At 39.5% G+C, this 23,185-nt stretch overlaps 1 protein-coding gene across 2 annotated transcripts in view; it reads left to right on the top strand.

Moving 5' to 3' along the window:
* Positions 1–949: 949 nt before the first annotated feature.
* SHROOM2 (shroom family member 2) overlaps positions 950–23,185 on the top strand; it is a 117,115-nt gene continuing 94,879 nt past the window's right edge. For both annotated transcript variants that reach the window (XM_021527747.2, XM_021527748.2), the window contains exon 1: positions 950–1,202. In XM_021527747.2, coding sequence (XP_021383422.2) covers positions 984–1,202 — 219 coding nt within the window. In that variant the 5' untranslated portion in view covers positions 950–983. The remainder of the gene's footprint in view (positions 1,203–23,185) is intronic.

Genomic DNA, 23,185 nt, shown 5'->3' on the forward strand with positions numbered 1-23,185 from the left:
CCATCAAACTGGCTTTTAAATCTGGGACTCCAAATCTCTTCTCTATTGGATTTCTCTGCCGAAGGCTTCACCTGTGCTTCCCGCCGGTTCCTGCGGGCCGGGCCGGGCCGGACGGTGCCGCCGCCGCCGGGGCTGGGCGGGAGAGCGCGGCCAGGAGGGGCCGGCGGAAAGCTCCGCCTTCCTCGGCTCCCGCTGCGGCTGCCCCCTGACCTGCCCCCCGCATGGCCCGGCCTCCCCTCCCCGAACAGCACGGCCAGACGGGCAGAGCCGGCAAGAGCCGGCCCCCTCTGCACTCCCAGCCCCGGCCCCCCGCCGCCTGGCACGGCGAGGGCGGGGCGTCCCTGCCCGGGGGCGGCCGCAGCCGCCGGCTGCCCTTTCGCCTCACCGTCCACCTGCTCGCCGCTTTTGTTCGGGAACGGGCCGCGGGAGGTGCGGCAGCCCCTGCGTGGGGCTGGCACGGTACGGCCTCGGTCCCAGCCCGGGCTGGCGCGGGGCTCACGGACGTTCTCGCCGCTGCCTTTGTCTGGCGGCCGGCCCGGAGCTGCTCCCCTCCCTCCCCTCCTCCTCTGCCGGGGGCTCTCGCTGCCGGGCTGCCCCTCTCTGGGAGGGGCGAGCGGCTGCCCGGCTGGTGAAACGCGGGTTTCGCCCTCGTTCCGCGGCCAAGGGGAGGCGGGGGCGCCCATCCCCGCCGCGCTCCTCCCAGCGCCCCGCGTTGCTCGGCGGCATTTGCCCCGCCGCCAAGTTGCCACAAGTTGGTGCCGCCCCCCCGCCGCCGGGCTCCGGCCTCGGCGTGAGACAATACCGCGGGCTGCGGGGGAGGAGGAAGGGGAGGGGGCGGGCGGAGCAGCCCTCTCCCGCCGCCGATGGGGCCGGGCCGGCCGGCGCTGCGGGGCGGGTAGGTGGCTCCGCGGGCGGCCGCCGGCTGGCGCGCAGCGGGGAGCGGCCGGCAGAGGCGAGCCAGCCCCGGCGGCGACGGGCGCTCCATGGAGGACGTGGGGCTGCGGGGCGGGCGGGAGCGCCTGGCCGTCGGCGACCCTCGGCTCGGCGCCGGGCTGGTGGAACCGGGGCCCGTGATGGTGATGGTGGAGCAGCGGGCAGCTGAGGGCTACAAGCTGGTGGAGGTGCAGCTGACCGGCGGGGCTCCCTGGGGCTTCACGGTGAAGGGCGGACGGGAGCACGGGGAGCCCCTCGTCATCACCAAGGTGAGCGGCGCCGGGGCGGGGGGGAGGTGGGTCCGGCTCCATTTTGCGGTGCCCGCGGCGGTGACAGCCCGGCCGCGCCGCCTGCCCGCAGCCCGGGGCGCGGGCAGCGCGGGGCAACGCGCCCAGCGCAGGTGCCGCGGACCGGGGGCGCTGCCGGGCCCCGCGGCCGCCGCCAGCGCCTGGGGAGCGGTGCCGGAGGGTGCGGGGCTCATCCCAGCAGCTCCGGGGGCAACAGGTTGCCGGGCGCAGGCAGCGTGGCGGCTGCGAGCCGCCGCTCCTGGCCGCTCGTACGCCCCAGTAAAAAGCCGGCGCTGTCGTCTGTGGGCGCTGGTAACTGGCTGGGGGACCCGAAACCCTCTGCTGGGCTGCTCCCTCCCTCTTTTCCCTCCGGGCTCCTGGCGCAGGAAGGTATGGAGACTGAAACTCCGGGCTCCGAGGCTGAATTTTCTCCGCTGCCTTTGCACTTGCAAATTCTAAGTAATTAGGATAGCCCTTTGTTTGTCCCTTCCCTCCACAAAAAGGTTTTGTGGATAGTGATCAAATCCACGCGCCGAAGACGGTGGAGAGGGACATGCTTGGGTATATATATGCACTATCTGGTTGCCTTTTTTTTTATCTTTGGTGTTTGTTTTTGGTGGGGTTTTTTTGTTTGTTTGGTTTTATTTTCTTGTCCTTGTATACTTACAGCACTGGACACAAGTTAAAGAAATGCTTTACGTTTCGTAGAAAATTTTTTTCATCTGGATGTGTTTTGACTTAAGAGCTCCCATTCTCAGTAATTGTTGGTTTTTGCAGTTAAGACAGCTTTCATGTTGCACAGTGAAAGCACATGAAAATAGATCCATATGTTGTAGTGAAAAAAAATCGCATTAGCAAAGCACATTTGGCCAAGATCTGTCAGAAAGTTATACATATGCTTTTGTCTACAAGTCCTCCAGACTCTGCCTCTTCCCATTTTGAAAGTGCCAGGGAGTGTCAGAGGTCAACAAGGCCTGTTTTATCCACAGCAGAAATTATACTAATCTTATATTTCATCTGGCTTTGTTGTGAGTTTTCTAGTTGGTTCCCTTCTCCCACCCTTGAAACAACTGTGTTACAAACTTTCCCAGTGAGAACTTTTAAAACCATCTGTTTATAGATCACTTCCCTAGTGCTGTTTTCAAGGAACAACAGTCAGTGTCAGATGTATAGGCTGAAAAATGACTGCAAGAGTGTTGGCTGCTTACCAGTGTCCTGAATTAGAGAATAGAAAACCTGGGAGCATTTGAGAAAGGGAGAAAAGAGCTATTTTGTTATGTATGCACTTGCTGTTAAGTACCAATTCAAATAATTCCACCTTTCTGGCAATGGCTAATAAGTGCTACATCTAAAGACTGACCAACGATGCTTATTCATAATGTTACCTAGGTATTAAGTAACAGGCATAAGTATTTGTGGCATGAGGATGTGGCTGGGGTATGTGGAGAGAAGTGTCTGTGCCTGGGAACCTTTTAAACTGGGTCTGTTGCAAGGGAATAAATAAGTGAAACCACACAGCTGTGCTGCTGTGTGGACGAGCAGTCTGGGTCCATCTGTACAGACCTGTGAATGAGAGGGTAACCTGGATCCTTGGGTTTCAATTTTGGAGTGTATTTTTAGTTGTTGTTGTTGGGTACGGTGGTCTAGAACTACTTTTGAAACCAAAGACTGAAACCTGTGTGTCCAGGACTGTGATTTTTTTAGCTGCAAAATTTTCCAGCTTGATTTAGCCTACTCATGGTGATGTTTTGGTTTTTTACTGTACTGCTTCTAGTGGTGGGAAGAGTAATTTAAAAGAGAGTGATTAAAACAGTCCCTCGTTGCAGGAGATACAATGTTTGTCTCCTCTCAGCTGAGGAGAGCTCTGAACTTGTTACTCTGTTCCTGAGTGGAGATCAGTGGGCTGCCGTGGATGAGGAGATGCCATTTCCATGTGTTCTTCCTTCTCAGAAGAGTGATGGCTGGTCAGTTGGAGACCCAAGAAAGCCCAGTGGACTATAAATCCTTCAGGGCATCTGTGGAAAAACTCCTGGTTTTGTGGATTCAAACTGTGCTTAAGCTTAGCTGGCTATGAAGCTCTGTCTCACTCTAGTCCAGAACATCTCTGGGGAAGTGAGGGTGGATGACGACAACTGCCAACTCTTCGAGGAATGTGACAAGGTGTGAATGGAGTCTCAGATAGCAGCTGTTTAAGGGGGATTTCTAAAATTCTGCCTGTCTCAGAAAGATCAGCCTTTGAAGAAAGTTGTACCTTTATGTAAACGCTGGGAAGTTTGTGTTTGTAAATATTTGCCGCTTTCTTTAGCATATACGATACAACTGCTGGAGAAGTAGCACCAAAAAATACCTTAATTGAAAAATTCATGAGCAAGTATATGGTGTTCACTTTTCAGCACTTTCTGTGTAATACACTTCTCTGTTTCTCTGGGTGTGTGGCTATTTCACCTGCTGATAGGAAGGGAAATTTTTTTATTACAGGTATCATAGTCAGCCTCTAAGGCAAATACTGGCAGCAAATACTATTAGAGAATTTTTTAGCTGGAAATCAAGTCAGTTAAAACAAATGTCTTTTGATCCACCAAATTGCCAATAATCAGAGAAAGCAAGGCATGCTGAAGAGGTGAAAATGTGTCCAGCCTTACCAAGGGTGTAATCGTGTGCTCAGCTGCTGGAGTTTTGTCCCTGCTCATTGCAGCAGGGTTGCATTGGATGACCTTTAAAGGTCCCTTCCAACCCAAACTATTCCATGATTGATGCTGTGAGGGAAGTGCTTTTCCCCGGGAGAGGTCAGTGCACAGTCACAGTGCCGGTGCCCAGCAGTGGGCCCAGCACTTTAGGGCTGGACAGGTTTACGCATTTCACAGTAGCTTTTCTTCCTGTACCTGAAACCAGACTTGGAGAAATAGTCCAGAAATAGAGCCAAGTAAGCAGAGTATCAAGTTCAGCTGCCAGGCACAAGCCTTTTTAAAAATTGTTTTAGATTTTTTTTTCCCTTGCCCTTTTTGTTATTGCTGCAATAGGTACAGAGAAAAATGGTGCATGATACAGCTTGCTCGATCTTTAAACATAGCTGGTCGTCTAATGCTTGCCCCACCCAAGTGCAAATGGTGTTGCTAATATTTAAGAAAAATGTCTTTTAGCATTGTCACTGTCTTGCATACCATTATTTTTTAATGTCCCTTTAAAAAAATGCTTTACATTTTTTCTGATCTCTGCATGTGTGTGATAACATTCCAAAAAAATTGCCCAAAGGCAGCTTGTTCCTGCCTAATTTGACATCTTGAAAGAAAGGACTTGCCTTTTATGGCAACATGCATATTTCAACAAAAGGTGAAATCAAAACTTTGAGGACAATAATTAGAAGTCTCAAGAGCCTCAGTTTGTATTTTCCTCTTATTTAGAGAAACAACATCTGAAGAGGGAGGTCTTATTAGAAATAATGAAAATGAAAAGTCAGAGTGCTCAAGAGGGAATCTCATTAAAATCTCCCATAACTACATTATCTTGATTACTTTTACTTTAAAAGTGCTCTTATCTGAGATGCCCAACTTGCAGTGTCAATCATACTATTGATTGTGGGTGGTGGGTAGAAAGTAATTTAACTTCCTGTACTAACAATATCCTTAGGAGCGCTGAAGTTCTGCAGTCAGCTTTATCCATATTACATTAATAAATATGAGAATATTCTAGTTCATGCATTTCAAGAAAGATTAATGTATCATTTAAATAAATTTCTCTTTAGTATTAGCTTTACAAGAGCTTTCAGCTATCCCTCCTCAAGCTATGATCTCATTGCAGTCTAATCAAGGCTGAGCTTGGCTGGTATTTCAGCAAGATTTCCAAGTGAAACCTGGACTGTTGCAAGAAGTTTTGTTGTTGATTTAGTAGATAGAGTTCATGTCTCCTGAATCAATGCTGAATTCATGCCCCAGCTGGAGGTGTGTTTGAAAAAGGAGTATCAGACAGACTTATAGCTTCTATTTTCTTTATTCCACTGCACTTTCCTAACATGCTCCTGTCTGTGGTTAGGTGTGAATTGTAATTTGTTTAACCTAACAATCGCTTAAATTGTATAAAGAAATGCTTCTCTATTAATTGGCTTTAAGACTTCTCCATGTGACTTGTATTAAATTGTTGTTTCAGTAGTGATTACTGTTTCAGTTAGATAATTCTTTATTCTTTGGCCTTAAACACGTAACTAAAAGTAATTACTTGCATCACCATACTGCAACAATATTTAGGGTGGAAAAGAGCTTTATTGATGCTGTATACAAATGAATTAAAAAAAAAGACACAATCAAACACAAATACCAGTTTCTTCCCTCAAGTTAGGCGTTTGAGGTGAGCTGCATTGTTTGTAGACACTAACAATTCTTAAACTTAGCTGTGAAGTTTGATGTCCAGAAAACTAGCATTTACTAGTAATCCTGTGAAATTCCTGACTGCTTCAACTTAAATGCAGCCATTCATGTAAATAGATGCTTTATAAGTTCTTAGGAGGCATTTTACTGAGGCCAAGAAAGAATTCTAATCTAGGTCTCCATATCCCAACAAATTTCATTCACTTCCTTCAATTCTGGAAAGATAATACATAGAGGATTATTCAGTCTGTTTTGTTTTCTATTCATTTTCTCTTGGTCATCAAACCCAGGTAGAATTACTGACCTGTATGGTTCAGAATTTTAACAAGTATATTTGTGAAAGGTTTTGAAAGAATGTATCAGATCATGTTCTGTGTTTCTTTTGAAACATTTATTCAACTTCTTATCTTGCAAGAGGGGCTTATGGTCTGAATTGGACCTTTTTGTGTTTTTCAGTTTGATATTTGAGAAATATTAGGAAATGTGTTTAAAATGAATGTTTTAGGCTTGAAATAGTATCATGTAGCTATTTATATTTTTCCCCCTGCCAGATATGCTAAAAATCGGGTTTTTTTCAATGCTATAGAAAATGTTCTGGGTGTAGTTTTCCTTCGAGTCTGGTTGTTAGATCCCAGGTTTCTACTATTGGAAGAGAGGTGGTGGTTTGCTTTGATGCAGGTAGATCTTATTGCTTTTAATTTGGTAAGCTAGTTGATGAAGGGAATGGTCTCAATTTTAGTGCTTTAATGGCTAGTGAATGACCTCTTTATTATGACTCAATTTACTGGTAGAATGGAGCCCACCACCCTCATGTGTGGTGTAGAAGTCTGAAGCTTGGAACGTTGGGTTTGCAGGGTTTGGCTTTTTTTTTTTTTCTGTTTGGTTGGGGTTTTTTTTTTGTGTGTGTGTTTTTTTTTTTTTTTTTTTTTTTTGTTGTTGTTGCTATTTTGGTTTTTTGTTTTCTTTTTGGTGTTTTGTTTTATTTTTGCAAGGGCTTTAACAGTTGAAATGGCACCAGTTTTGGAAGCTTCATTTAAAAGTTGTTTTGGATATTGCTGCATGTGATCTAAAAACTGCAAGGAGTTGAAATGAAAGGATAGTTTAAAACCTTGTGACTTCAGAAGTCTCAAGTCAGTTGAGTTAGGTGCTCAGCAGTCAAAGAGCATGAGAGTGGTGTGTGCTTGCAGTACTGAAATTGTAGTCTTCCTCTGTGCATTTCACACTACATTTCAGGAGAAAAATCTTCCAGGAGACTCAGAGTGCTCTGTTTAAAATCAGAACTAAGAAACTTCGTTACAGCAAGTGAACTTCTAACTTTTGGATATACTGGTTGCTTCCAAATTGTTTTTTATCTCTTCTGTATTTCCCACTTTCAGCTACTCAGGCAAAAACTGTCAAATTTATAATGAATTTTTAGTTTGAAAGAAAACACAAGCAGAATCATTCATGTCTGTAGAGTCTGGCAGAGGAATTGTGTGTTTTGTGGGAATAGTTACTGCAGTAAGAGTGAGACAGCTGCATTGACTGGTCTGTTTAAAGGACAATTTAAACTTCTCTGGTTGTTAGTTCATACATATGTGTAATTTTCAGTATGAATTTTGGTTGCATCATAGACATTAGTGTGGACATAAGAGGTCTGCAAGACACTTCTAGTTATTGCTTGCTCTTATCAGAGGTTTGCCAGCAATGCAATATATATATATATATATATATCTATATGTAGATATCCATCATGTTTATGGTTTTGTTTGTTTATTTTTTAAGAGGAACACCAGTGTGGCTATGTGTGGTGTTTATGCATATGCTACATATGCTTTACTCATTTACTCAATAGACTGTACTTTATTTTTATCTGCAGACCTTGATTCATTGTATGTTCTCCTGCTTAATGAGTGTTTAAAGTATGGGAATGTGGAAAGAATAAGGTAAATGGGAATTGAAACGTGGCTGTGAATAGATTAGGGGAAACAACTGTTTGGTAGTAACAAAGCCAGTATTTTATAGCGTGTTAGCTTCTTTCTTCTCATGAAAAGCTATTTGTATTTAGTCTTCCTATGCATTTGTAATCTATACATAGAATACCTAATATGTAATGGATCTGGTTCTGTGGGTCAGTTTGTCATAGAAGTTTGAGACAGGTCCTAGATATTAAGATTTTTTTACTTGCTGTGCATTTAAGAGATACAGTGCATGAAGATTTTTCACAGGTAAAATAAAAATGAATGCAGTTATGCTGAGACTTCATTTAGTCTATGAGGACTTGCTTTCAGCTGTCTATTTTGAACCTATTTGATATTGATGCCTCTCTATAAAACTTAATATAATTCTGGACTTTTGGGTTTGGGCTTGTTTTTAGTTTGGGGCTTTTTTGAGGGTGTTTGTGGTGTGGGTTGCTTATCTTTAAGATAAGTAACAATCTTGGAAGTTTTCTAATTCCACATAGCATAATATTTTCAGTTTCTTAAAGGTTATGCAGGAAGTATGTTGCACTCTCCTTATCCCCTCATACCCTCTCCAAGAATATTATCACTACTCTGGGGGAATACAATTGAGAATTGTAGTTTTTATACTAACTTCACAGACATGGTCATATACAAGCAAGAGAGAATGTAGGGGTTTTGGAGTGGGTAACTGAGTGTTTTGTGTTTAAATGCATTCATTTGGTGACAGAAATTGTCTACAAAGTTTTGAACTGGAATCAGTCTTCAAAAATCAACTTGATGCACTTCTGAATGTGTTTGGACCCTCTGTATTTGTTTTGCCAAGTAGCAGAATTCCACTGGTGTTCATCTGGGTTTAAGATGAATGTTTACTAGAAGGAGATAGTTTTGAAAAGTGTTTTGTAGTATTTAGTTTAGACAGGACTTAAGTACTCTGAATTGCTTTCAGGAGGTGCCTGCCACTTGCTATCAATTGTGTGAGAAGCTGAGGAAACCCCTGGTTCCTCAACACATACCCAAATGTTTCATGGGTACCTGTAGTAAGGTGAAATGTTACTGAGCAAGATCATTCTGCACTTGTAGTGTGTGTGCCTTTACCTAAAATATTTTTTAAACATTTATTTCTCTGATTGTTTCTGAGCATAACTTTTAATTTTGATTTATCAAACTGATCCGGGGAAAGGTATTACCTACCAAGGACAATATTTATGAACTTAGAAGAGAACTTCCTTCCTCTCTCCATAAATTAATATAGTATTAGTGTTCAGTCTCTGATTAATTCAGGACGTTTTTGGTAAACACAGATCTCCTATTGCAGATAAGGGAATGGCATCTGCCACATAATCTTTTGGGGCTTTGTTTTAGTGGCCTTTGTGTATATGAAGGTCTTTGTGATATGCTGGACTCCCCCAGGCAGAAAGAGCCAACTTGCTGGTAAGTGCTAGAAGTGCAGCAAATTGCAGCTTTGAGAAACCAAATAGCTTTTGTCAGGTACACAATTCTTGGGTAGAGTAGAAACAGATGGAGTTGAGTGTTTAATGATAGAAAAGAGGTGGTTATTTCAAAGTTCCTCCAAACCCGGATGAAATGCCAAAATCTACTGAAAGGTTTGAGCTGTTTAGTCAAAAGCTCAGTAGTGTTGGCACAGAGGGGAATGCCTCACATCCTGTCCCTGTGCTTCTCCTACCTCACCCCATATAGAAAGGAAGACTTCTCCTTTGCCACCAGCCCTTCTTTCTCTCCATTTAAATCTGTCCATTTCTAAATCATTAGGTTCTTTGAAATGTTTAAATTCCTCTTACTTAGAAATATCTATTAGCTGATATATGAGCTAGGAAACATGTTATGTTTCTTAGATACAGATTTTTTGAAGAACTGTACTTATGAATGAGGATTTTTTTTTTTTTTTTAAAGATATAGAGTGGCCTGTTTTTCAAGGTGGGACAGATCTTAGTGTCTGAAAGCTAGAAATTGGTAACATAGTAAGGAAATCTACTTCCGTGCTTGAGAGACTATCTCATTGGATAGCTAGTAACAGTGTGGGTTCATCCATTGTTGCAGAAATTTCTCTAGCTAAAATGAGCTTTCAGAAGGAAAATGGATCATGATTGACAGTGTTCTTGTTATTGTAGGTGGTTTTATTGGACCTTTTCTTTGTTCCAGGCTCTTTGCTGTTCTGTCAGTCATGTTTATAAGTTCTAGATCATTTCTGTACTCACAGAAAATACTCTAGACTTCTGCTCTGCATTTGTGTCATCTATGGCAACTGGATGTTTAATGTTCTGGTACTAGCAGAGAGGCATCTCTGAGCAGTTTGGCAGTCTAAGAATGCTTTTGCTGATGTGTGAAGGTGAATTCAATTTGATTTTGTGGAAACTGTAGCATAACCTACTCAAACTAAGTTTTTTTATAATGGAGACTTCATTCTAAGTTGTACTTTGAGTGTTTGGATTTGGTTTTTTGGTTGGGTTTTTTTGTTTGTTTGTTTTTCTTAATTAAAAAAAAAAATCCACGTGAAACTTAGTTGAAAAATACCCAGAGCATTTTAAAATGGCCAAACTTTTTAATTTTAGAGTAACAAGTTCTTCATCCTCAGTCCTTCTAGTATATTCTCTCTCTGTAAGGGACTTGCAGTCAAGTCTGGATAGCTGAAGGAGGGAGGGATTTGTCAATGGGGAGCATGAAAGTACAGAAAAATTGTTTAGAAATTATGCAGGGATACCTATTGCTGTACTTGAAATTGCAGTTTCAGTACTTTTTTTCTTCACTAAAATATGCTTCTTCTCAAAAAACCTTCACAAAACTATACAAACAGATTATTTTGGATTTTTTTTCTTTCTCTTGAGCTAAAACATACTTTGCTACACAGGTGCTTTGAAAACTTCCAACATAAATTATGAAATAAAGCAGTGTCTCCCAGTTTCTCAAATACGTCTAAACTAGTCTTCAGGAAATAATCTTCTGATTTGGTTCAGTGAATACTGTTTGGGGATAGCAATACTTTATTTGGAAGCTGTGTATTTTTCCTTAAAATACTTGAGTATTTTAGGATAGTATCACAGAAACATGATTTAATGACAAAGGAAGTGAAGTACTTCCTACACAGTGTCAGTTAGTCATCAGTGTGTTAATTTTCTTAAACAAATTACATGCAAAAATAGGTTTGTGGGTGTTTAGCTGGCTCATATCTGATGTAGTGAATTATACAACTCCCAATGAGTATTTGGATTCTGGATAATTCAATAATTACAGTATTGCATTTTTTTTTATTTTCTCTACAAATACATATTTTGTTGACCCAGAAGAAATCAGAGCATTAGATTTTCAGCAGAAACATTTGCAATTGTCTCTTTTTTTTTTTTTTTTTTTTTTTTTTTTTTTTTTTATGGAATAGCAGAACACTTATTTCACAGACATTAAATCAAGTAAAAGAAAGATGCAAACACACTGTGTTGACATACAGTAGTGTTTTATTGGGTGTTTATATGTGGAAACAATTTTAGGATAACAGTGAAAACTTCAAGCTTCATGTGTCTGTTAAACACAATTATTGTTTTGCATAGTTAACTCAAGACTTAAGAGAACTGTATACTTTAAAAAACAGTTCTTATAAACAGTTTGTAATCTTCTTCTTACATGACTATTTTGGTCAAGTGCCTTTATTTGCAAATAGAAAGGCTCCTGTAAAATTAAAGAACAGCGTCTTGTTCTGTGGCTGGGAGATATGATATAAATACTGGATTCTTTTAAATGCAACTCTCATGTCATAATGCTTCTTCTAAATTTCAAAAAATTGGTAGATCACATCTTAAGTTCTGAGGTAATTTTTTCCCCCTTTTAAACTATGTATTCTTACTGTGTATAAAACTTGTGTACTTCTTATTCTTTATCCTTTTTTGTAAAAGGTAACATCAAACAATTTGCTCCCCTGCTTATAAAATGGAAACTCCAGTGATGTATTAGTAAAATAAGTATTTTCCTACACTTTTTACCTTCTGGGAACTTGATGTTTTTCCTGACTGCTGTGGAAGATTGCTATCACAAGGAAGGAGTAGGGCTGTGCCTTTTCTGACACCTTGGAGACCTGAGGAGTTTCTGTAATTACTCAGTCTCTTGTTAGGGAGGGGTGCAAGACAAGTCCTTTGTTGCTCAACTGAATTTCTTCTGTCTGATTCAGAAAATCATCATCTTAACAAATATTGTAGCTGTGACCTGTTATGTCAAAGATGTTGGTGATCAGAATATGCAAGTGAAGACACATGTGGCTCTTTGGTGGTTGTTTGCTCCCTTGAAGCCAGTAAAGGGTCTGAGTTGACAAAGCTTCAAAACAGAGCACTATCAGAAGCAAAGAACTGTAAATGTACTGCATTGAAAATTGGGAGAGCTAGTAAATTAATTACCTCTTTTACCACGGGTTGCTTGTGTACCTCTGTGGAATTGTGTCTGCTTTGCCTCTGGTGACAAGTAGAACTCGTACTATTTCACAGAAATCTTGTTTCTTATGAAACAGACCTGATGCAGAAGGGCTGAAATATTAGTGACAAATACTTAACAGTCTTTCTATTAAGACCTAGAACACAGATATTTGAAAGCCTTTGGGTATACAGAGTTGTGTCAAAGGGCTATAGCTATGTGATTCTGTACATTTTTCTTCACAGCAGACACAAGCACAAAGTATTGTTTTATCTACAGTGTTCATTGTAATTAATGTACCAAAGTGTACAGTTAGGTCTGTGTTTACAAAATTAAACCCAATACCTACTCAAAAAGCACAGATGCTTTTGGTACTTCAGAAAGTAGAAGAGATGAATGGAGTGAGGTGAGTCAGCCAGCCATTTGAAACAATTGTTGATAATACAACTTCATAAAGAAATATATTTTTGTAGCCAAAATGTGTCCTTGCTGACCACTTTCATTTCCTTCAATTTCTGATGATTATCAGGCACTAACAGCTCTATAATAGAATGATACTGTCAATGATGAAGATTGATGATGATTTTATCAATTGTCTAAGGTGATAGCACAGCATACAAGTTTCAGCAGAATGAGGGGAGCATGTGCATGTTCTCTTCTAACTGCAGACAAAATAAAAAAATGTAGTTTGGCTGCACATTCGTAGCAGTAATTGGAGGCTACTGTCTGTATTGTGTCAATTGGTTCCATCACCCTGCATTTCAGCCTAAAGGTGTTGGCTAGTGCGGACTCCACCTTTAATCCAGTGCTGCAAACATCAAGTCTTTAACAACCTGGTTTATTTTGCTGAAAGCTGACTGGGGAAATGTTGCATGAGCAATTTAATTAACTGATTAGAGGGAGTGCAGATGAGCAGCAGGGTGTGGCAACATCATGGTATAGTCACATGCTCTGCAGTGACTAACAGGCTTTAGTCCAGCTGACTTCCACTGAAAATTAAAGTACCAAAATAATTTTGAAAATACTTACCTCCTGTTTCCTAACTTTTGAATTTTTATTAATGAGCAGTCTGAATCTAAAATGTTTTCACCTCTCTTCTGAGGACAGAATGGACATAACTTTATTAATATCAGAGTAAAAAGAAAACTATTTTGCTTGGTTTTATTTTTGGCTACCAAAAATATTTGACATTTGACTATCTAGGAAAGCATGTTCACTAAATCAGGACTAAATTAAGTCATGACATATTGTAGCTGGATCTGCATCTCTTATAGGGACTTCTTTGCCTAAAACTTTAGAATTTTCTGGTCCATTTGATTGATGCTGTGTGCAAGTTCTTATGGCCAAGTTGTCTTCAGTATTTGGAGAAATTTCTGTGAAGATTTTTTGGGCCTCTTGTTTTGATAAATAAAATTGGTTTTAATAAAATTTAAATAAAATTGGTTTTATACCTTTCAATACCAAGCTGCTAGCAATTACTGCTTTTTAAAAATGTTTTTGAATTTTGCACTGAATTTTAAAAAATTTTTCTGATTTTTTTATATCTGTTAACTCTGGACGCCCCATTCCTGGGAGTGTTCAAGGCTAGGTTGGGTGGGTCTTTTAACAGTGTGATCTAGTGAAAGGTGTCCCTGCCCATGGCCAGGGTTTTGGAGCTAGATGATCTTTAAGGTCTCTTCCAAACCAAACCGTTCTATGATTCTGTTTGTCAATGAATTTTAACATTAGCATGTTATTCTGAATGGTTGTAAGGAATGTGGGCTAGGGTTGTGTATGTGTAACGATTACAGAAGTCTGAAATCATTTTACAGAGTGATTTGGTCTTTGCATTTTATATTGTAATAGTTTTGGGGTGTATTTTTTTTTTTTTTTGCTTTTACTTACTGTTTTTTTAATGGAAGGCAAAAGAAAAATGGTGTCCTAGTGGTGTCTATGTAACTTTATCAGCTGAACTGCATTTTCCAAACTAATTTTCCTGTGGGGCTCAGCATTAGAAGGTGACTGGTGTACCTTGTGCAGTGGGTCTAGGTTTTTTCTGGTGCTTTGGCTCAGACTTTTTTGAATTTCATATAACCCATTTGAGTGTTAGCTCTTCTTCCCTAAAATTCTTTTTCCCTTGTCATTCTCTACATGAGTGAATCTGAATTCCATTTCTTAGTCAACATTTTCTTTCTTTACCTGTTTCTTTCACTATGCTATTTCTTTACCTAGCTCCAAAGCTTGTTTTGCCTTTAAAGGCCAAAGCCTGCAAAATGTTTAGCATGAAGGACCTTCTCTCAGGACTTGAAGTTGAGAGACTTCTAATAGGTGAACAATTTTAAAGGTGAAGAGACATGAAGCATGACATTGTGGATGCTGTCTGATTACTTCTTCCCCTGAAGGAGGGGAAGTGTTTCACTAGAATGTTTCAAATGTAGTTGCCAGTTTTACTTCTTAACATAAAAATTTCTTTTCATAATTTTATTTCTGCATTTGTTTCTTGGAACTGGGTAAGCCATTTCAGTTGAAATGTAAGAAAAATCAATGTTTGAACCTTACATGTACTACAGAGTGTTTCTACCTAATTGAAGTGTGGCAAATTCATCAAACACTGAAAGAAAATATGATCTCATAGTGGCAGCATTGAACAACTTTGATTAGTGAAGTGGTTAATACCACCTGAGGTTAATTACTGGAATGGATCTTGGAGTAAAATGACACAAGATGGTTTTTGTAAAACCATGGCTTAGATACTACTTTATTAGAAAGGTGTAATATGTAAATAAGAGTAAAAAATGATGTCTGTATTTTCTATAAATTTAAATACAAATGAACAGGAACTCAAGAGCTTGCAGGAAGAGCAGTGACTTTTGTGTTTTTGTAGTTGTATTTGAAGTTTATCAGTCTGTTTTGTTTTTTTTTTTTTTCATTCAAAGCCAGAGTACACATAACAAACTGTGACCTGAAAAAGTATCCTGTGAATTTTGGTACGCAAGAAAGCACATTGTTTTTTCTCTATCTTTGTGAGTCATGCAGCTAAAACATCTCATCCAGCTTTAGTTTTGAAGACAAGAGTGTGTAGCAAGGTTAGGGGATGTTTTGTAGTGTTTGAGGTTAGTTGTCCATGTGCTGATTAAATTTTAGTAAAGCACTAGAAAAATGTGTCTCCTTTCTGAGATATTCTGAGAATTATTTCCCTTTCTGATTAGGCTGTGAGTTGAGACGGAAGGATCATGACTAGTAGTGGTTAGGTGTTTTAAACAGTGGAGCTAGCTTTAATGTAGAGTGTCAGAAAAGGAATTTTCCATTCTTGTACATGTTATGCAAAGCTTGCCGTTTTGGAAGGAAAGCAGGGACACCTTATGACCTCCAGCATATTCCGGAGTTTGGTTTTGAGGTGTTTTTCTTTTAGAAAAAAGTGACAGTTCACATGCATTTTGTTCTTATTTGATTTATGTTCACAGATCAATTTCCTGAACTGACCAAAAATCTGATAATGGATGCCAGTTTCTTGAAAGGTTTCAAAGTTAGGTATTAAAATTAAATCTTGAAGTTCATAACCTTTGTTTACAGAATGCTGGAGCCTGTTCCCAAATGAATGGGAAAAAACCCAAACCTGTAAACTGTTACCTCAGTTATTGCACCTCGGTGATGTAGTGCAGGTTGTGCACATGAGATAGGGACTTCCCTCTAGGCAAGAGGAGACCAATTTTTTAATGTGAAGCTGATGATGCAGTGGCAATAAAAGAAGGGTTAGTGCAGGGTCTTGGGTGTTACAGCCAAGGTTGCAGTCACCATAAATTGGCAGGTTTTTTAATCCTGGTGGCAACAATTGATACAAGCTTCCAGTTTTTTAAAAGTATGTTGAAAATCTAGTATGGTGCTGGAGAATAGCCAAAGTTACTTAAAAACTGACAAAATGTATTTTACTCAAGGAAATTTAAACACAGACCAAAATTCAAGGGATTTTTAATCTTAGGAAACTTGAAGAAGCAGGTGAGAAATAAAGCTGGATTGTGAACTGATGGACCCTTTTAGTATGTTGTCCATTCACAGTTTCTGAAGAAACAGAAAACTTTGGGATTGAAAACCAAAAAGCTTGAGTTGTGTGGTGGCAGAGTAAATTCTATTAAATCATAGGATCTGTAATCTGTCAAGTTGTTGATTAGTCACAGGGCATCTGAGCAATGAAAGTTTTGACTGATACCATTCAGGTTAATAAGTACAGGAAAAAAAAAAGGGTTTTATTTTGTATTGCATTATGTTTGCAGGATACTCAAATGAAAATATGTGGTTTTGTTGATAGTTAAACACAGCTTTGAATCCCTGTTTTTCATGATCATAAGATTGTTTATATTAGATATGAGATTAGGCCCTACTCTGAAATAGTACAATATTTCCATTTATCAGTTAAACTCCAGATGACTTTTGAGATTATAGAGGATAGTGTTGGAATTTCTTTAGTCATTCTTTTTATTTTGTCCCTATGTTCTTTTTTTAATGGACTTAGCTATAGCTTCAATAGCTGTGGAAAAAAACTACTGAAATTCCTTAGATGCAAGTTATAATTAAAAGATTATACTTAATGCCATATCTGTGTGGTTTTGAATACTGTATTATTACCTGCTCTTGGTCAGTCTTAGTCTTATGCTGAATGTCATAGTAGTGTTTGGAGGTAAAGCTTTCTTTGTCTGGCCATCTCTGTGGTGTAGAGAAATTCTCCTAAAAATCTGTTCTCTTCATAAGGACCACCTTAGCAGTAAAAAAAAAAACCTCCTTAAAGTTTAGGGTTGAAACCAAAATGGCATTTAATTTTTAATTTGGATTCCCTACTTTCATTGTTATTAATTCCTCATCATAGAGTTTGAGTGTATCTGATGGTTTGTAAGTGTAATTGAATTGTAACCTGTTTTTAATGAAAACAAAAGATAGAACAACCTGTTCTAGTGGAAGGCATCTGAGCCTGTGGCAGGGGGAGGAACTAGCCCTTCCAACCCAAACTATTCTGTGATTCTCTAATGTGCTTTGCACTAGGTAGGAAAATGCATAAAATTTCTTTGGTGTTAAGGGTGTTAAGCCTCAGTGACTATTTCTTCCAAGATACTCTTCTTGCTTGGGGTTGTTTTTGGGTGGAGACATGAGGGTGTGCAGCAGCACTGGAAGTAATTATGCAAGATGACAATAGCAGCAACTTGTGGTTATCTCTGTGGCTGGATCAGCTTTGTGCTCTGATTCTCCCAAGGAAACCTTCCTGGGGGCGGCTGTGTCACAGCGATGCGCCGCCGCTCTGTTGTAACCTGGCTGGAGCCAGCCTGTGACTCCTTGAGCGTGGGATTTGTATCAGGGCATAGTTTCTGGTTGCTTGGTAGTTTCAGAAGAAATGATCTGTGGCGGAAATAAATGTGGCTAATAGATTTGCAAATGTCATGAGCTCTTAACATGCAGGTCATGAACAATAATGATGTATTGGCTACCCCACTGATGAGGAAAACATCTTGGTTTTGCTAATCAAAGATTTCCATTAAGGGCTTGACATATTTTTTCCTGATTTGTGGCAGTCTCTGTATAATGATTGTTGCAGAAACATCTCTCTGTATTCTCAGAGAGCAGCTTCTAATTTGTTCCACATTTAAAATTGCATACATTTAGAGACAACTAATACTCTTAGGTCTTAAAGAGCATACTCTGGTGGTTCACAGAGGGGAAAAAGCAGTTTCTGGGAAAGTTAGGAGACCGGTAATTTCAGTTGAGGATATGTTGCCTAGGAAGATTTCTGTTCATTTTATTTAGGTGTGCATCCATAGATTCACTGCAGGCAAGGAGAAAACTTGTGAATTATTTTTATTCAGTCGTAAGTTTACGTAATTTTGTTCTGCCACAACTTGGCTTTGGTATTCTGAGATCTTGCAAAAAATTGAGTATTTGTCAGCTTTATTTAGGGATTGGAGTTGCAATTTCCTCATGGAGCTTTAAAATTCTCAGCTGAAACTCTTCTATTTCATAAATGGTTACTGTTGGCACTGGTAGAGTCTGTTTATGATGAGCCTCTGTCAGTATGTGCTGACAAAATGGTGATTTATCTACTGTCCAGTCCAAGCCAAAGAGCCTGATAAGTTAGCAGTTCTTTCCAGTCAGTTATATGCCCTTTTTATTTTTAATAAATAGCGATACAGGTTTGTATAGATTCATTTCAAAAGCTTCTATTAGACTTTGGGTTGTAAGTACACTCAAAATACTCTTAGAATTTTATCATCTTAGTGCTCCACATACAGTGTTGCCATGAATATTGCAGGCTAATTGGTACCACATAGTTTAAGGATTTTTATTTATTGCCTGTATTTCTTTTCCTTCATCATTCAGTGCTTGTTCTTGTCTTCAGAGTTAGACCTCTGTTGTTTTTGTAGCTCCTTCATTTGAGATTGCCATCCTATGAATATCTGTTCTATGAATGCAGTCCTCCAGTATACTGTATTTCCAAACCTATTTAGTCCTGAAAACAACATCTGTTGCTCTTGACTAGGACCGTGTTGATTAGAGACATCATGACCTTATACCTATTTCTGAAAATGCCTTACCTGTAATTGTTGACAGCATCCTCTACTTTTAAATCAAAAAAGAAATTATATTTTGTTCTTCTTGACTTGCTAAACATGCATTTTGTAGTAGCTGTTGTATAGCCAGCTTAATGTACTCTGTGTTACAGGTTTATTTCCTTCATCTTCCTCCATAGCATTGTGAGACAGGGATAGTGTCTGGGTGGGCCTATCTCCTGTATCTAGGAACATGAGGACAGCTATACTGAGTAGGGACAAAGTCTGCTGGACCTAGTTTCCTGTTTGTGGAAGCAGCAAAGGAATAGTTCTGATAATAATAACTGAGGAATAGTTCTAAGAAGCAGAAGTATAATGTAATTTTTAAATTATTATTTCCCTTCCACTTTTGATAGAGTTTTTTAGTAGAAGGGTAGGGATGTCTGAATTGTTTGTGTTAATTAGCAAATTCATGGTAGGACACTTTTTTTTTAAACTCACTGTATTTTTTAATTTTTGCCTTTCTCAGTATGTACTGGCAAGGTTTCCTACCTGCTTTTAAGAAAATGGTGCTATTTTACACAACTGTAACTGGCTTTGTTATAATTCTGAGAAATAACTGTCCCTCTTGATTTTTGTGGATTCAAAATAGTGTGTTACAGTCTGTTATATAATAATTCTTCTTGCTATGTCTTTTCTATGCTCAAGTCTGTCTGATTAAATCAGCTTCATGAAGATTTTGGGTTGGTATCTCTCACTAGCCTGTTCTGTGCTCTTATGTTCTAAATTCTGCCGGATTCTAGTTTGGGTGGGATTACATGAAACTTTCAGTTTACAATAACATAGGGAATTGAATGACACAGGATCATCATGTGCCTGAAAGAGAGCAAGCTATTCCCTTTCTGGTGAATCCAGATGTTTGTTTACTTGTTTGGTGGTGACCACTGAACTGTTTTCAGAGCACAGCAGAGCATGATGCAAGTGATGATCTCTGGCATGCCCAGAGAGCCTTGCCTTGGGTGGTGTTTGTGTGTGGGTGTGCGTGGAGTTTTGTGTGTCTGTTCCCTTATCTACTGTGACTTTAAGCAATTCAGTCTTTATTGCATGGCTCTCTGCAGCCAGTGCAGCCTTGACTAAGCCAGGTAGTCTTACATCACTGACAAACTTTGTTCATCCTCTTGCAGATCGATTGAAAAAAAATTTACTAAAAACAACATGAACAAAACCCAGAACCAAAACCTCCTGAAACCAGAAATACTGAACAGCACAGTCCATAGTGTAGATGCATAGTGAGATGTTTTTGCTATCCCTCCAATATTGTGAAACTGGCCTTTTTATTTCTGTCTCTTGTTTTCTTCTGACAGGGCTTTTAGAGATTAATTATTTTTAAACTTATGACAGCATAATTTCTTGTTAAAGTTTTGTTAAGAAGCACCATCTAAAATTAAGAAACCCTCTCTGGGGAGAAAAGTATATTGTTCAGATAATTCTTTCTGTTGAGTTGCAAAGAATGTGACTCAACTAAGAGACAGAAGCCTGCAGAAATCCCCTTTTGTTATTGCCTCCTGTGTTTTGCTAATGCCGTGTCTTCTGTAATGTGTAAGTTGGTAGAAACTAGTAGTCATGGGCTTGCCTTAATTTTCTCTGCACTTTTGTGGGGCTACTGTAGACAATAATATATTGCTTTCATTTTGTAAGGTAGAGAGGTGGTTTCAAATGAGGAGTCATAGTCTGCAGTAGGAGTTGCTTTAAAACGTAGCCTGGTCTTGATTGTTTTGGAGGTTGTGGTCAGATTTTTTTTCCTCCCTTTTGCTGTTGCATCAGTGTGATTGTTCTACTGATTCTCTATTTTGTAAGAAATTATTCTGGTATATGGGAATTTCTAGGTTTGTCTCTGAAACTTTTTTTTCTTTAAAATTGTACATAATGCACTACGTAACTGTTAGTGGCAATGCAGCATCTTGCTGAGTACGTTTATTGCACATAAATTGTTACGTGGGATCTGTAGAGATTGTGAATGCAGATCTGAATTTTTTATTTTGACTTCTCCAATCAAATACTGAGGCTCTCTTCTTGATCTCCAAAAGTCTCTAGTGCAGTTCTTGACATGTGTTAGAATAGCAGCACAGTGACTTTAAGGGAGCAGAAAAGACGGTATACAAAATGAAGTTACATGGTCCCTATGATTTTGGAGAGTGATCTGAAATAAAACCTGTCTTGCAGTGTGAGCAATGGGTTTATGCTCACAGATGCCTGGCCAAAAGCAGATTTTACAAGCAGCTGTATTTTCATTCTGTCAGTGCTCCTATATCTTGTTTATAAGACATAAGCCTAATCCATTCTATGATCAGGGACATTTACCAGCAAAATTTGAGCATTACTTCAGGGTTTGGGGCTTTTGTGTGTGTAGTCTCATGGAATAACAGACCATAGCCTGTTATTTTTTTTATAAGTTATTAAATATTTTTTATTGCTTAATTGGATAATTGACCTTGCCTTTCTAGGAGGAAGCTGTTTCTCAGTGAGACAGTCCTATTTGTTAGACTCCTGTCCAACCAGTCCTGGATTTGTTGGAGAGTCGTGTCTTAAAAGCTTTTTCAGATCATATTCTACCTCTGAGGCTTGACATTTGATAATCGCTGGGCCCAAACCCACTTGCATGTATTGATAATGCTTTCTGTGTTTCTTTAGTATGTTCATTTTCTCTCTGTGGTGTGGAATTGCCTGGCTGTATTTGTTTTCTTTCATTTCTCCAAGTGCTTGGACAACATAATTCACTTATCTGGCATTGACTGGATAGGAACATAATTTGCTTTTCTCAGGCACAAGGAATCAGCATGTCTTTTGTTCTTCATTAAAGCCAGAGTTACAATGTTGCTTCCCTTATTTAAAGAAGAGTTCTGACCTGTGAGTGAGCCTTTTGAAATGACAAGTCTTTGCATAATTATGAGGTTTTTTTCAAGGCATCTGGTGCCAAAATAGAGATTATTGGAAAATAAGGGCATGTAAGGTTATGTCGTGAACTAGATATTACCCGGGGGCCTGGATCCTGTTTCAGGATTTGTTAAAAGGCCCCCACTTCTTTCTTCAAATCTCATTTTGGCAAAAGAAACTTCAGTGTAAGATTCAGGCATTCTTTGTAATCTTCTTTTTCTGTTATTTTGTCACACCCTTGTTCAGTTACATGAACTCAGCTGTGCTCAGGAGAAAATATCATTGCTCCCAACCTACTGGCTGGTTGGAGAATGCAGCAGGCTGGCATCTTAGCTGAGCTGTGGGCTTGATTTACTGTAAATGGGCTAATTAACCGAGAGGTGCCATGCTGCTGTGTTTGTGTGCAGGGAAGCTACATATGGGTAAGCCTGAGTTGGTTACAGTTTTCTGTTTCTGTCCCTTGATTTGTTGTAGTTACATATAAGGAGGTAATAGTTGTGAAACAGATCTTGAAATAAAATGCAAAAATCGACACAACTATTGTGTGAACTGCTCAACTTGTGCTCAACATTTCTGGATGTTTTTAAAATGTAATAGCTCAGATTTTTGTGTTTTGCTATTAAATAACTGAGACCTTTGATTTGTTCTGGAGAGTCTTAATAAAGATTAATTGATGGCAGATCTGTGCTTTTTAACTCTTTCATGCAGAGAGACTTAACAAGCTAAGTATTCTGGTACTTTTGAAGAAAGAATAGAGCAGCAGTTTGTTATTACTGTGATTGAGGTAAATTGGGCTGTCTTAAGCATGTGATTACAAAACCACTATCTTTTGGTATTTGATTTTTTTTTTCCCCTATTTGAAAGACAGAAAATTATTGCAAAGTGTATTCTAATTGCAGGACCTCTCTTCTGTAACTGAGACAAGCACTAAAAATCTCATACTAGCAAGATTTGCTATCAGTCTGTTCATTAAAAGACAGAAATTTGCTCTTCAGCCTTAACATTTACTATTTCGTACCATACGTTGCCAATTAAAAAAAATAAGGTAAGAAAATAGTGTTTGCTTCTTTTTTTCTATATAAATAAATGGAAGTGAGCATAATAGCAGCCAAAGGATACATTCCTCTGTGATTGCAGCAAGGTTTGTCCAAAATAATTGGGTTCGTATTTTGTAAATGTTTGATTTGCATCTGATGTTTAACATTTTAGGCTCTTTAATGTATGTGGGTGCATACCAGGCTAAGTGTAAAATTTCAAAACCCATTGGTGGAAGTCTTGTAAGACAGGACCACCTGCTGTGTTTGCTGGGCTGTTTCAATTGCTCTGTTATGCAATTTCTTCTGTTGCGAGTTGAGGAAGAGGGAGGAGGCCACTAAGTTAAAGTATTACTTGGCCTTAAGTGTTTATGCTGGTCACCGTTTTTCCTCATTTGGGAACAAAAAGTTTTATCCAGTGACTTCTAAGTCTTCTGGATCCACAGAATGATGGATACTGCTTTATGTGCATCTAACCAGCTAGCATTTTGCATATATTTATTCTCTTTTCTATTCAGCTTTTAACGCTGAAGTACCTGTTGAGGCTGTGTGTGAAGCTAGCTCTGCCACTCTAGTCATAGATGGTTAATGGAAATTGTTAAGAATAGTAAATTCTTCAGGCTTTATAAGTATCTTTATGTAAGTATTCTTACAGGAATAACGGGCACTTTGTTTTGGGACTTCAGGTAAACCATGCTGAACTGTATGGTAAATGGCAATAATGATAGCCAAAAAGCATCTGAGGGAGATGATAGGAAAAATTCTTTTGTGTTG

This window comes from Lonchura striata, chromosome 2 (assembly GCF_046129695.1).
Source record: "Lonchura striata isolate bLonStr1 chromosome 2, bLonStr1.mat, whole genome shotgun sequence".
In the NCBI taxonomy this organism is placed as follows: Eukaryota; Metazoa; Chordata; class Aves; order Passeriformes; family Estrildidae; genus Lonchura; species Lonchura striata.